The sequence below is a fragment of the Pelodiscus sinensis genome, chromosome 9, assembly GCF_052426305.1.
Source record: "Pelodiscus sinensis isolate ZL-2025 chromosome 9, ASM5242630v1, whole genome shotgun sequence".
NCBI classification, from domain to species: domain Eukaryota; kingdom Metazoa; phylum Chordata; order Testudines; family Trionychidae; genus Pelodiscus; species Pelodiscus sinensis.
In genome coordinates this window covers 45235888-45249476 of record NC_143060.1, presented here as the reverse complement: position 1 = coordinate 45249476, position 13589 = coordinate 45235888, and the positions used below count along the sequence as shown (strand labels likewise).

General features: G+C 42.0%; 1 protein-coding gene across 7 annotated transcripts in view; it reads right to left on the bottom strand.

Moving 5' to 3' along the window:
- The window catches only part of NTNG1 (netrin G1), a 259028-nt gene that overhangs the window by 33030 nt on the left and 212409 nt on the right, over positions 1 to 13589 (bottom strand). For 2 of the 7 annotated variants that reach the window (XM_089780552.1, XM_075936637.2), the window contains one exon: positions 12283 to 12420. The exons of the other annotated variants lie outside the window; for them this stretch is intronic. In XM_089780552.1, coding sequence (XP_089636678.1) covers positions 12283 to 12420 — 138 coding nt within the window. The remainder of the gene's footprint in view (positions 1 to 12282; positions 12421 to 13589) is intronic. 7 annotated transcript variants of the gene reach the window in all.

Genomic DNA, 13589 nt, shown 5'->3' with positions numbered 1-13589 from the left:
AGGGTGATGTACAATGTACATCCTCCTATACAGTGATATAAATGATACGTATCCCTGCAGGTGAGATTTCCACAGGACAACTGCATTTATTTATTTCAACTATTTAGAACGAACAGGGTGTAATATGTCTTTTAAGAATGACATTTTTAGAAGTTCTCATCAGCAAGAGATTCTGTGTGGAATTGCAAACGTTAGTTTCCTACAAGCAATGTTTATGTTATTCATAGGCTCATGGCTTCATGTTTGATTTTCTCTGGGTATTCATCCTGCATGATGATTTTCCTAAAATGCTTTAGCTGATAACATTTGTAACTCATGGCAAAATACAGACAATAAAGGAAGCTTATTTATATCTAAATAATCGGGTAATAGAAGACATAATGACAGAATAAACTAGCATTCTATGGAATGATATAAGTTCAGTGTATAAGACAGGTGCCAATAGATAGAAGACATGACAGAATAAACTAGCATTCCATGGAATGATATAAGTTCAGTACATAAGACAGGTGCAAACAGTTTGCATAGTTTGAACCTCAGAGATGAGAATTTAATTGTAATTCTCTGCCTGAATAAAAATTGTTAAAGAATGGAAAGAGGGCAAAATCTAAGAATATACTAAATAGCTACTTAAGGTAAATGTGGTTTTTCAGAGGCAGACATTTATTCCAGGGAGGTGGCATTCCAGGCATGCTCTTTACAAAGCAGACGTTTACCTAGCAGTACCCTTAGGCTACGTTTACACTACAAGGTTTTTGCTCAAAAATGGCCATTTTTGTGCAAAACCCCATGGAGCGTCCATACCGCAAGCACGTTTTTACACAAGTAAATTTAAAGTCACAAATTAGATCAACACAACACAGGGCTTTTTGCGGTGTAGGCATCCCTACAAGGAATAACTCCTTTTTGCGCAAGAGCTCTTGCGCAAAAAGGTGTGTGTTGACGGGAAACAGGGTTTTTTTGTGTGCAAAAACAGCCTATCAAAAGAAGCAAAGGTGCCCTGGTGGCCATTCTATTAAGGACAATCAGAGCTTTCTTGTGAGAGAGCATCTAGGCAGTGGATTCTTGCGCAAGAAGTCTGCCATCTAGATGTAGCCTATTAGAAGGGCAGCACTCACATCTTGTGTCATTATCCCTTTTCTAGAATATATGAATCAGCACTGCCCCTACTCCCACTCTGTTCCTTCACACTTGTTACCCAGGCTAGTGATTCAAAATGGAGTCTACAGGTCATTATCACCTCAGCAGTTTCTTCCTGCCAAAACCACACAAAGGGATGCTTTGCACTCCACCCTCTGGCCTTTGCACACGGTTCTAAACCTGTACACCCCTCACTAATGTGATGTGTGTGCAGCCAGGTTATGCACACGGCACCCTTTTTCCTATGCACACCGCCCTATTCTACTACACCCCGCTCGCTAACCCAGTTTCCCGCCTTACTGCCTTTATAAACCCTCCCCTGAGAACAGCTCGGGTTGGTTCTCCTCGGTCTGTCTGTAGCTGTGTATTGTCATGCCTTCTTCGTTTATCACCCCTGAGGAGCGCCATCCACACGTGGTCTGGTCAAGGCTGCCCAGGTCTAACACTAGCTGTGTCCTCCTGAGGCGTGAGAGAAGTCCCCCCTCTAAGGACTTTGGGACTGGTGTCAATGGATTCTGGGACTTTACCATCCATAGTTTGTGCACCCACGGAGCCTCACCAAGCCGAAGGACTGGTGCTGAGGAATCTGGAGTGTGTCAGCCACGTGGAGGCAAGGATACCCCACTTCGAGGGATCTCCCTGCTGTCCTCCCTCACGGCTTTAAATTAGCCATGAGGTAACAGGTTGCAGGTGTCCATCGCCGCCTTCAATTTCTTGTTGTAAAGTATATTCCTTTTGTATAAGGAATCTTTTCTATTCTCTTTCTTCTGAGTTTGGGTGGGACATTTACTGTTGTTCTTATTGTTGATGCGTGTTGCTATTTTTCTAAAATATATGGTTTGGCCCCAAATTCATGTCTGACCTGATTGTGACTACCTTCCCAATGGTGATAGATACGTGTACCAGGTTGAATCTGGCTTCTGTGGGGGAGGCAGCATTAGGCATTAGTTAATTACCCACATCAATTATTTACCTTAGTCTCCTGGGTAACACACTGAACATTCAAGGGAAGGCTCCAATGCAGAGGGAGTGAAGGGCGGATCATGCATCATATCTCAAAGAACCAGTTGCAGTAAGTAACCATTTCCTCCTCTTCTATGAGTAGATGCCCATGGTTGGAGTGGGACTCATAGTCTGAGTAGGGATTGCAGGGCCCCACACATTAATGTGTGTTCTGGAAGATGCAGTGATTGCATAATGATCCGTAAAGTATGTGTGGATGACCATGTGGCTGCCTTGCAAATGGCCAGTATGGAAATGTCATTGAGGAATTCTATCCATGTAGCCTGAACTCTCATTGAATGAGCCAATATCAGCTGAGAAGGCATAGCTGACTCTCTCTCATACACCATATTAATATAAGACATTATCCACCTAGAGACGGTCTGCACAGAAATTGCCTGTCCCTTCATGTGGTCTGAATGTGATATGAACAGGTGAGACAAAGCATGAAACTGAGCAGTCCTGTTTAGATAAAAGGCTATAGAGCATCTAACATCTAATGTTGCTTCTCTGGGGAGGATTTAGTTTAGGGAAAAATACAGTGAAATACACAGCCAGCTTCAAATGAGAGACCACCTTGAATGAGAACTTCAGGTGTGATAGCAGTGTTACCTTGATCTTGGAGAGCTGTGTGTAAGGAGGCCTGCCTTCAAGTGCTTGCAACTCAAAGACACTACTAGCAGAGGCAATGGCTATGAAGAATGCAGTGTTTTGAGACAGGAAGGGCAGTGGACAGGATGCACGGGGTTGAACGGAGGCCCCATTAGAGCTTCAAAAAATGGTGTGCAAGTTCCACAAAAGGAATAGGTCTCTTCCAGTCCTAGGATTCCATGACTTGCTCTCAGATCGGAGGATGAAAGCAGAGAAGTCCTCTCAGAAATCTTGTCACAGTGGAATTGGAAAAAAACTGTTTTTGGATACCGGGATGAAAACTGATATTGCTGCACTCTCAGTGAACTGAATGCCAACCCTGATTTCTAGAGATGTTGTAGGTACTCCAAGATGTCGATGGGCCAAAAATCACACCGAAAACCTCTTCCTCTTAGTTAAAAAGGCCATTCTATTGGAAAGCTTCCTACTGTTGAACTGTCTCTAAGCAATGCTCTTCTTCATTCAGCCCTGCAGAACTCACCTCATAAGGTGCAGGGAGCTGATCACCATAATCCAGTCTGAGGAGCTCAGGAAGAAGAGGAAGCAGTATGGGGGGATGAACTGACAAGGCAAGGAGGCCCCAAAGCAGCTATCGTGGCCACATTGGGATGATTCACCTTGAACTTGGTGATGAACAGGGGAATGACTGGGATAGGAAGGGAGGTGCACAGCAGTGTTGACTGCCAGCTGCAGTGGACAGCATTGTACATGGAGACTTTCCCATTAAAGCAGAATAAGTGATGCTTCTTGTTTTCCCTAGTCAGTCATCGGGATGCTACAAAATCAATCCCCCTTCAGGAACTATTCCAAGGGTGAGACCTAAGAAAGGCCTCATTACTAGGTCAGGCCACATAGACTGTTCAAACAGATGCTTCTTGAAGGAAAGGTTCAGCTTGCCCTGAGCCCTCTTTTTGAATGATCTACAGACCAAACACCACTCTTTAAGAAGGGCTTTACCAAGGCAGAGCAAGCACCTTGTGCATCATCATTCCACAGAGTAATGCTTGAATCCAGGTGAGGGCATCAGCAGGAAGCACTACTAACACTACTCTCTCTAAACTAACACTAATTACTGTTAACTAGGTACAGGCAGTCCCCGGGTTACGTACAAGATAGGGACTGTAGGTTTGTTCTTAAGTTGAATCTGTATGTAAGTCGGAACTGGCATCCAGATTCAGCCGCTGCTGAAACTAATCAGTTTCAGCAGCGGCTGAATCTGGACACCAGTTCCGACTTACATACAGATTCAACTTAAGAACCCCAGGCGTCCCCAAGTCAGCTGCTGCTGAAACTGATCAGCAGCTGATTCCAGGAAGCCCGGGGCAGAGCAACTCTGCCTCGGGCTTCCTGGAATCAGCCGCTGGTCAGTTTCAGCAGCGGCTGACTTGGGGACGCCTGGGCCAGAGCAGCTCGGATGCTGCTGGGTTGGTCCAGTAGCGCGGCCGCTCCTCGGCGCTACTGGACCAACCCAGCAGCACCCCAGCTGCTCTGCCCCAGGCGTCCTGATTCAGCTGCTGCTGAAACTGATCAGCAGCGGCTGAATCAGGACTCCTGGGGCAGAGCAGCTGGGGTGCTGCTGGGTTGGTTCAGTAGCGCCAAGGAGCCGGGACCAACCGGCAGCGCCCCACCTGCTCTACCACCTGCACTCGTTGCGTCCCCCCCCAGCAGACCAGGGAGACGCGGAGCAAAGCGGCGGAGGACCCGGGGCCGGACCCGTGGCGCTTCCAGATCAGCTGGAAGCGCTGCGGGTCCGGCATCGGATCCTCCGCTGCTTTGCTCCCCGTCTCCCTGGTCTGCTGGCTCCCCCAGCAGACCAGGGAGATGGGGAGCAGCTTTTCTCGCTCCGGAGGAGGTGGGCGGCGGGACCAGGCGTCCCGCCGTTCCAGTCCTCCGGGGCGAGAAAATCCCCGTTTGTAACTGCGGATCCGATGTAAGTCGGATCCGTGTAACTCGGGGACTGCCTGTATAATGAACCAGACTAAGAGGGATGAATGCAAGGTTCGGAGAGAACAACCACAAAGAACTCTGACTCCAGCTGATGAGTGCTTAGAAGGAATTCAGAGTGGTCAGGGCACTACTGCCTAATATAGTTGGTGAAGGTCTATAAACACAGGTTACCCCTCTATGGGCACTGCTAGGCAAAAGTCTCCGCCTCTAGAGCATGTACACACTTACCTGAAACACACATCTACATTTATTTGAAGAATTAGAGGTTAACACTAGGTATCTGACTGAAAACCCACACTTCTGAAAGTGCTGTTTAAAATTCGTATTGTTAAATCAATAGTAATAAACAGAGCTGTGCCAATAATTCACAATAATGTATTCAACAAACTCATTCCTCAGTTTTTAATCAGATCTGCAGAAGGAGCCTTCTACACTTGCACACTCATTAGGGGTCAAAGATCAGCTCATTGCAGGATCCAGGTTGTAACTGCTTTACCTAATCACAGAGTATTTGGGAGCAGACTGCTGATTTTAAAAAATTATATTTATTATTAATTTTACCTGACTTTTTCAAACCGTGTTGTTAAATTGTCACTATCTGAAAGAATCACTAGCAAGATATTCTTTCAATTACGTGATTGCAAACATTTACAGCTTAAAAGAAATTAAAAACCAGTTTCTGTAAATATTCCTGCATTATCCAATAAAACTCAATCATTTGAAATCAGATGGTAAATGAGCACAAAAGAGGTGACTTTCTTCCCACTTATGTATCCAGGTAGTACTAGGCACAATCTAGTCCTTAATTTATTTTAAAAAATTGCAGCACCTTGGTTCATAAAACAGAATAGGGCACTTGCATATAATATTTTAAAGAAGTGGATTATTAACTCTGGAACCTTCTCTACTTGGTATGTAAAAATGGATTTTAATACAGAAAAATCTGTCTGCATAATTTAAATCTACACTGTGAATTGACATGGCATAGAATAGAGCTTTGTGTGAGTGCCTGTCAAATTTCTGGTTCTAGCAGATCAATACTAGACACTGGGAAGCTCCCTAAACATAAATAAACCTAATTTTGTAAATAAGCCATAATCCCTCTCTCTCTCGCTATTGTATTTATTTCTATAGTATTGTGGCTCAGAGAAAGCTGTTACAGATAATTAGATCAACACTCCCATGCCACGTTCAGGCAAATAACCCCTCCAGAGTCTTGATAATGTAGTGCAGTGATTTTAGATTTGGTTTTCATGTAATTTTCTAGAAGAAAGTAGTAAACAGAATCTTCCAGACGGAAGTTAATTGGGAAAAAATGGGCCAATTACCAAAGCAACAAGATCATGGAATCCTCTGCTGCATACTGCAATATCAGCCAGTGGATTTTAATCAGTGTGTACTCAGCATGATATATTGAATACGTGGCAAGCTGATATCCATCCTGCAACCATGACAACAATTTTTTTCCTGATTTTTTAACAGAAAATTGGCTAAGCTATGGGATTTGGTTCCTTTGTGTGAAGTAAAGAAATTTATTAAATATCCCTTGCTGTGTTTTAACTTTCTGAATATATGTGTCTACTTATGTTTTAAACAAATATTCTGCAAAATATGTGCAAAAACTTTGATTCAACACAATGTAGTTTAACTATTTGCACACAAACTATTTGCACACAAGAGTGTTAAAAGGTGGGTAAATTCGCTCATTGTGTAGAATCTCACCCTTTGCTTCAGTTTTCCTCTTTACTTCCATTTCCCTTTCAATTGTTCACTTGCATTTCTAGATCTGGGATATGCTTATCCTCTTTTGCCCCTTCATTCTCTCTCTCTCAGCTTTCTGATAGAGGCAGCAGCTCAGGGGTGGGGCTGGCGGCACTGGCTCCCGCTTCTTCCCCCTTGCTGCCTGTGTTACAGAGGCGGCAAGGGAAGGGGGAAGCGAGTAGCTGAGTAGTCAACTTGACTACCTGATAAACCTAGGCTTAGCAGGTAGTTGACTACTCACTTACATCCCTAACTCAAACCCCTCTATAAATATGTCTATTCTAACCAAGGACATGAGACAGTGACCAAAACATGAATTCACAGCAGTGTTCTCAGGAGTCTTGTAAATATGTAACTAGTCGCTAAGGGAATAGTAGTGTAGTGATTAATGTGTAACGGATGTCAGATGTGTGGCATATGAACATTTCATGAGTTGTATCGTTTGTGGTTTCCAGAAAGCAAAGAATCTATTATAGATTGCTATGATGTAAAATAAAATGTGCATGCAGCTGTCTTTTTTTGGGAATGTGTATATAATTTGATTAATGATTATGTACTTTGGACTTGTAGCAACCCCTATGTTAGTGTCTGATCAACTCAGTGTAGTTTTACTCTATGCCAGTAAAGAAGCCTGAATGATTATTTTGGAGTTGAGTTCCTTTCCTGGGAGGTTAAGGAATTAAAGGGAATGCCAGCACTATGTTAAAAGAAAACTGAGGTTGTGAAAACCAAGCACTCAAAAGGGTAGGAAATGCCAGAATTAAAACTGCCTGTTTACCATAATGCTATTTCCTTGGCATTATGATACAGACTTTAATTAAATCATTACATACATTGTTTTTCCACAGGACTCCTGCTTCATTCACTGTATAGGATGGAGAGTCTCTTTTAGACTTGTCCACACTTAAGTGCTACAGAAGCAGCTGCATGGCTGTAGTATTTCAGGGCATATAATACGGGGTTTTACTGTCACAGCTGTTAATCCATATGCCCAAGAGAAAGTAGTACAATCCATACTGAAGGTTAAGTCTGAATAGCTATGTCTCTCTGGGGCACAGACTTTTCTCATCCTTGACAGACACAGCTATGTCAGTGTAAGTTTCCAGTATAGAACAGCTATTTGATGGTTTATTTTCTCCTTGTTGGCCCCATGTTTTATTTGTTGTAATAACTATTCCAACCCTGCTCTCAATGCAAAACACAAGAATGGACAATGGTCCATGTAGCACAGTATCCTGTCTTCCAATAGTGGACAATGCTATGTACTATCCTGTTGATTTAGTTAACTGTTTATACATTATGTTTAACTGGTTAATCAATTAAAGGTGGGGTTGGATGGGGTGCTGCTCCAGTCACAACTGGTTAACCTTTCACATCCCTAGTCAATGCAAGGTGCTTCAAAGGGAATTAACAGAATAGGGCAATTATCAATTGATCCATCTACTTGCAGCATCTGGCAGTTAGAGGCTCAGAGACACTCGGTACATGGGCTGCATCCCTGACCATCTTGGCAAATAGCCACTGATGCCCCTGTCTGACCAGGTATTGTGTGAAGAAGTACTTCCTTTTGTTTTAGACCGGCTGCCTACTGTTTTCATTGGGTGACCCCTGGTTCTTCTGTTATGTAAAGTGGTCAATAACACTTCCTTACTTACTTTATCTATGCCATTCATGATTTTATAGGCCTCTCTCATATCCTCCTTTCATGCAAAATAATCCTACTCTTTCAATCTCTACTTTGAGCTTCACAAATGTTATTGAATTTATGTTCATGACACCCTTGCGAGATAACAGAGTTGTATTATTCCTGTTTGAAGATGTGGAACAATTTCACAGAAAGATAAGGTCAAACTATCCAATAATTTTGGATGTCCAATTTGAGATGCCTAGAACTTTCTTTTTCAGAATTCATGACAATATATAGCTCTTTATATGTTTGAAGCCCAGCTCCTCACTAATTTCTGCTGCAGCAGTGAGTGCTCAGCTCTTCTGCATATGGGGCTTCAGGGTCTCAGGACCAGCACCCAAGAAATAAAGTACAGGTAGTCCCCGGGTTACATGGATCCGACTTACATCGGATCCCTACTTACAAACGGGGTGAGGCAACCCCGCACTAGCTGCTTCCCCCCAGCAGACCAGGGAGACGTGAAGCTAGCGCCCCCGCCAGCAGACCAGGGAGACGCGGAGTGGCTTTTCTCAGCAGACACCTCAGCTTGAGAATAAAGGACTGAGGGAAGTGAGGGGTGGGAGAATAAAACTGAGCTCTGGAGAAATGTTTGGCTAGAGTTTCCCCTACAATATGTACCAGTTCCGACTTACATACAAATTCAACTTAAGAACAAACCTACAGTCTCTATTTTGTACGTAACCCGGGGACTGCCTGTACCTAGTTAACAGTAATTAGTGTTAGTTTAGAGAGAGTAGTGTTAGTAGTGCTTCCTGCTGATGCCCTCTCCTGGATTCAAGCATTACTCTGTGGAATGATGATGCACAAGGTGCTTGCTCTGCCTTGGTAAAGCCCTTCTTAAAGAGTGGTGTTTGGTCTGTAGATCAACAAACCTACAGTCCCTATCTTGTATGTAACCCGGGGACTGCCTGTATACACAATTACCACCTGTGAAAAGTTTGATATAAATGACTTGACTACTACTGCATAATAACTCTGTGGCAGAGGAAGAAATATAATCTATTTTCCCAGAGCAGCACTTAAATGCTTTAACCATGAGATAATTATTTCACTTATTGTAGTCCCCCTAGCTCAATCACTATACATGTTCCACCTTCTACAACATATGAAGCAGGAGTCAAACAGCCTCCTTCCCTTCCTTCCTGTATCATTTTCAGAGCAAGTCCATCCTGTGCACTTAGTAAAGCAGGAATCCTGTGGAAAACCGGTATGTGGTCATGTAATTAAAGTCGGTATGATAATGTGCATGCAGAAGGGCCAAATTAGGGTTTTGAGTGCTTTACTCTGAAGCCTCAATTTTCCTATAATATAGTTTATTGGGTCTAATTTCCAGTGTTTTCAAAAAAAGCAAACTGAAAAAAAACCCAAATTCCATCATGTGGCACAATATTGACACCCAGATGAGCCATCAAAAGGGTTTGTACCTTTGGAGTCAGTACACAGACCTCTACACTTCAGCTAAAGAAGTAACTGAAAGCAGTAGTAGGCTATGTGGATCAGCACGAGTGGAAGTGGGATGAGGAAGCTGCACTTTTACATGCCTCATAGCCTGATAATTAGGGTACATCTCTTGAGATTGCTCATGAGAAACCTTCAGTAGCTGCCACATACTAATTGCGTAATTATAGTCTTCACTCTTACAGTTCCTAACTATTTTTCAAGTTCTTTGCTTTGGAACTGTTGTCTGATCTTTTGAAGGCTAAGGTCTTCTCTCTGCCTAAGATAGCTGCATTTTAGGAGGAGATGAAGTAATTTGAAGATATGTCATTTTCTACTTAGTTTTAGAATATTTTTTAGAATCTACAGTCGCAACACTATACCAGTAATAATTCTTCTGATCTTTCATGAGCTTCTAGCTCTTACTAACCAGAAACAGGTGTTTCTTGCAGAAAAGGTGTCCTAGTGCATGTCTACACTAGGAAATTATTTTTAAATAATTACATTTGACTTAACTCCTGATTTTACAAAATTGAAATAGTGTGTCCACATTACGGGGAAGCCTTAAAATTAGTCCAAGGCAGGCTCCATTAATGGGGATGTGCTACCATGACTTAGAGCCCAGGAAGCACTGGGGGAGTAATTAGTTCAAATTACTCTGACAAGAAGTTATTTTGAAATAGCAGCACCAGAGCGTCCATACTAATGCTATTTCGAAATAACTACCTATTGGAAATTGGTGTTATTCCCCAAGGAAAGCAGAAGTACAGATTTCAAAACAGCCTGCTATTTCAAAATCACAGAATCATAGAGCTGGAAGAGACCTCAGGAGGACATCAAGTCCAGCCCTCTGCCCAAGGCAGGACCAATCCCAACTAATAATGGGCTTGGTAGTTTGCACTCTTCGCTTATAAATGTGACCTAAGGGGTTATTTCAAAATAATGCTCTAGTGCTGACCAGGCCTTTCTGTGTGATTGTCTTCTTACCCCACAGCATTTGTGTCCCAACGTGAAAGAAACAAACAAAAGGATGTGTTTGTAGAATATCCAGAAAAGAAGTTTACTATATAGTTAAATTTATCATCACCTTCTACTAAAAGTAATATTAAATGCTGTTTCATAAGCTCATAGGACTGGGATGGACCTTGAGAATCCCCTGCATTCATGACAGGATTAAGCATCATCTAGAGTCTAGATTCTAGACCATGCCTGACCGGCTCTTCAAAATCTCCAATGATGAATATTCCACAACCTTCCTTGGCAATTTACTCCTGTGCTTAAGCACCCTCACGGTTAGGAATCTGATGCAATTTAAGCCCAGTTTCTTGTCCTATCCTCAGAGGTTAAGAACAATAATTTTTCTTCCTTCTCCTTATAACAATCTTTTATGTATTTGAAAATGGTTCTCATGCCACCTCTCAGTCTTCTCTTTTCCAGACAAAAGAAACCTGATTTTTTCAATCTTGCCTCAAAGAGCAGGCTTTCCAGACCTTAAAATCATTTTTGTTGCTCTTTGGACTTTCTACAATTTGTTCACATCTTTCTTGAAACATGGGGCCCAGAACTAGACACAATACTCCAACCGAGGTCTAATTAGCACTCAGTAGAGCAGAAGAATTGCTTCTTGGCTATGTGTACACTGACAGCTTCTTGTGCAAGAACAGCCATTCTTGCGCAAAAACTTGCTTGCTGTCTATACCGCACGAGCGTTCTTGTGCAAGTAAATTTACAGAACAGCACTGTAAAACAGGGTTTCGTTCGGAAGAGTTATTCCACTCCCCAAGAGGAATAAGCCCCCTTGAGCAAGAGCTCTTCCACAAGAAGGCAATGTAGACAGGCAACATGAATTTCTTGTGCAAGAAGCCCCTATGGTTAAAATGGCCATCAGAGCTCTCTTGCGCAAGAGAGCGTCTACACTGCCATGGATGCTCTTGCACAAAAGCATGTGGCAGTGTGGATGCGTTCTTGAGGAAGATTTTTTGCACAAGAACTCTTCCACAAAAGAGTTCTTGCGCAAGAAGCGGCCAGTGTAGACCTAGCCCTTGTGTCTTGCTTATAACATTCCTGCCAATAATCCCAGAATGACATTTGCTTTTTGTGGGTATAATTTTAAATGAAGTTAAAATCTTTAGTACTAACAACTCTGGTTTAGACTGTATTTTTGTTTTAGGCTCTATAATACGAAGTAATGAGTTATTACATGATTTATATACATTATATATACATCATTTACTTCATGATCTCAGATTTTTAGGTTACTCAAAAAGGCAGAAGTTCAGTCACAGAAATATGTTAACACAAAAATATCACCCTTTGTCTTTTAGTAAGAATTTTGTAAGGTTGGAAAGTTGCATTTGTGGTTAGCTCACACCAATTAATTGATAGCAGGCAAGACACACAGATCTGCATATTTCAGTACAAGCTCCTCCAGGCATTAGCAGGGAAAAGGGGAGAGGGCACTAAAAGCATAATGAAATAAATGGACAGCATAGTCAATTTACTGCCCTCAGCTGGGAGTATCCATAACGGTTTAGGCAGTAAGGCATTTTTAAAGCTTGTAAAAGTTTTGCTCTTTTTCAACTCTAAGTAGCTGCACATGCTGAGATACAGAAGCACAGGCAGCAAAGGTGCAGGAAGGGCAGCTCTCAGTTACTTACGTTGACAGCCTAAGCTGTGCCAGATATATCCCAGCAGACACTTATCACATTTAGTCCCTGATGTTCCCTCCTTACACTCACAGAATCCTGTGCCATTACAGCGATCACGGACAGAGCCAAAAGGGTTACAATTACAGTCTGCAGAAACAAGACAACATACATACACTGGCCATAATTCAAAAAATACCAATAAAGGAAGCAATTCTAGCATTTAAATGTAAGGGGAAGACTGTCTATTAATGACATTTGCAGGGGAAAGAATAGTGACTGAAGGTCCACTTTTTTTATTTGTTTGTTTTTTTTAAGAGCAGACCGTTGATTATGTAAGGGGGAAAATAAACAAAAAAAAGATGTAGAGGAAAAAGGTCACTGGTCATAATGGAGATTCCATTTTAGTCAGGAAGTTTTGGATTGTTTAAAGAAAGCAAGGAAAGTTTTGTGCAACACACAAATCAATATGCCATCAGGATAAAATTTGTTTTAAATTATTAAAATAGTTGTAGCTGTATCACTCAATACTTTGAGTTCTGCTGAATATTTTTTAAGTGTTATATAAATGCACTTTTCTTATTTCCAAGATAGTCTTCCCTTTCTATTTAGCAGTAGTATATTAATTTATGTAGGTACTTGCCATTGTAGTGACAATGCACTTTTCATATTCCAAAACAACCTTGAGATGGGGAGCAAAATGCTACAAAACTTGTTCAGTACTGACTTCAAACTGTCATTTTCATTATACCTCTGAGATGGATGTGAGGATGGAAGACCTAGTGATGGACTCCCAACATCTAAGCATAGATTATTCTCACGTGCCTAAACCTGACTAAAAACTGTAGAAAATGGTAGTTTGGGTTGACCCTTTTGTCTTTCACAACCTTTATTCTAGGGAAATGTGTCTTCCCCTTTGGACACCAATTCCCTACTTCAGCACCATCACAAAGTCAGAGCTCAACTGTGGCTCCCAGAGCAAATGAGCCCTTCAGAGAAGGAAAACAGTTGACAGCAATTTGAGTTTTCTGGCACTGCTATGGATCATGTATCTTTTTCTCTAAGCCTATAGGGCAAATTCTGATCTCTTTTACACCATCATAAATCCACAGTAACTCCACTGTTGCAACTGAGACCACAGCCTACCTCTAACCAAAAAATTTGCCCATGTGCCTGATCTTGTGCTGCTGTCAAAGGCAAGAGATACAAATCCACTGTTGAATCCAGAAAACTTTCTGGCTGCATTATTTTTTTCTTTAAATCAAGCAACCCTTGCTGACTACTGCTATTGTTTAGTACAATTACATTAAATTGTAGCA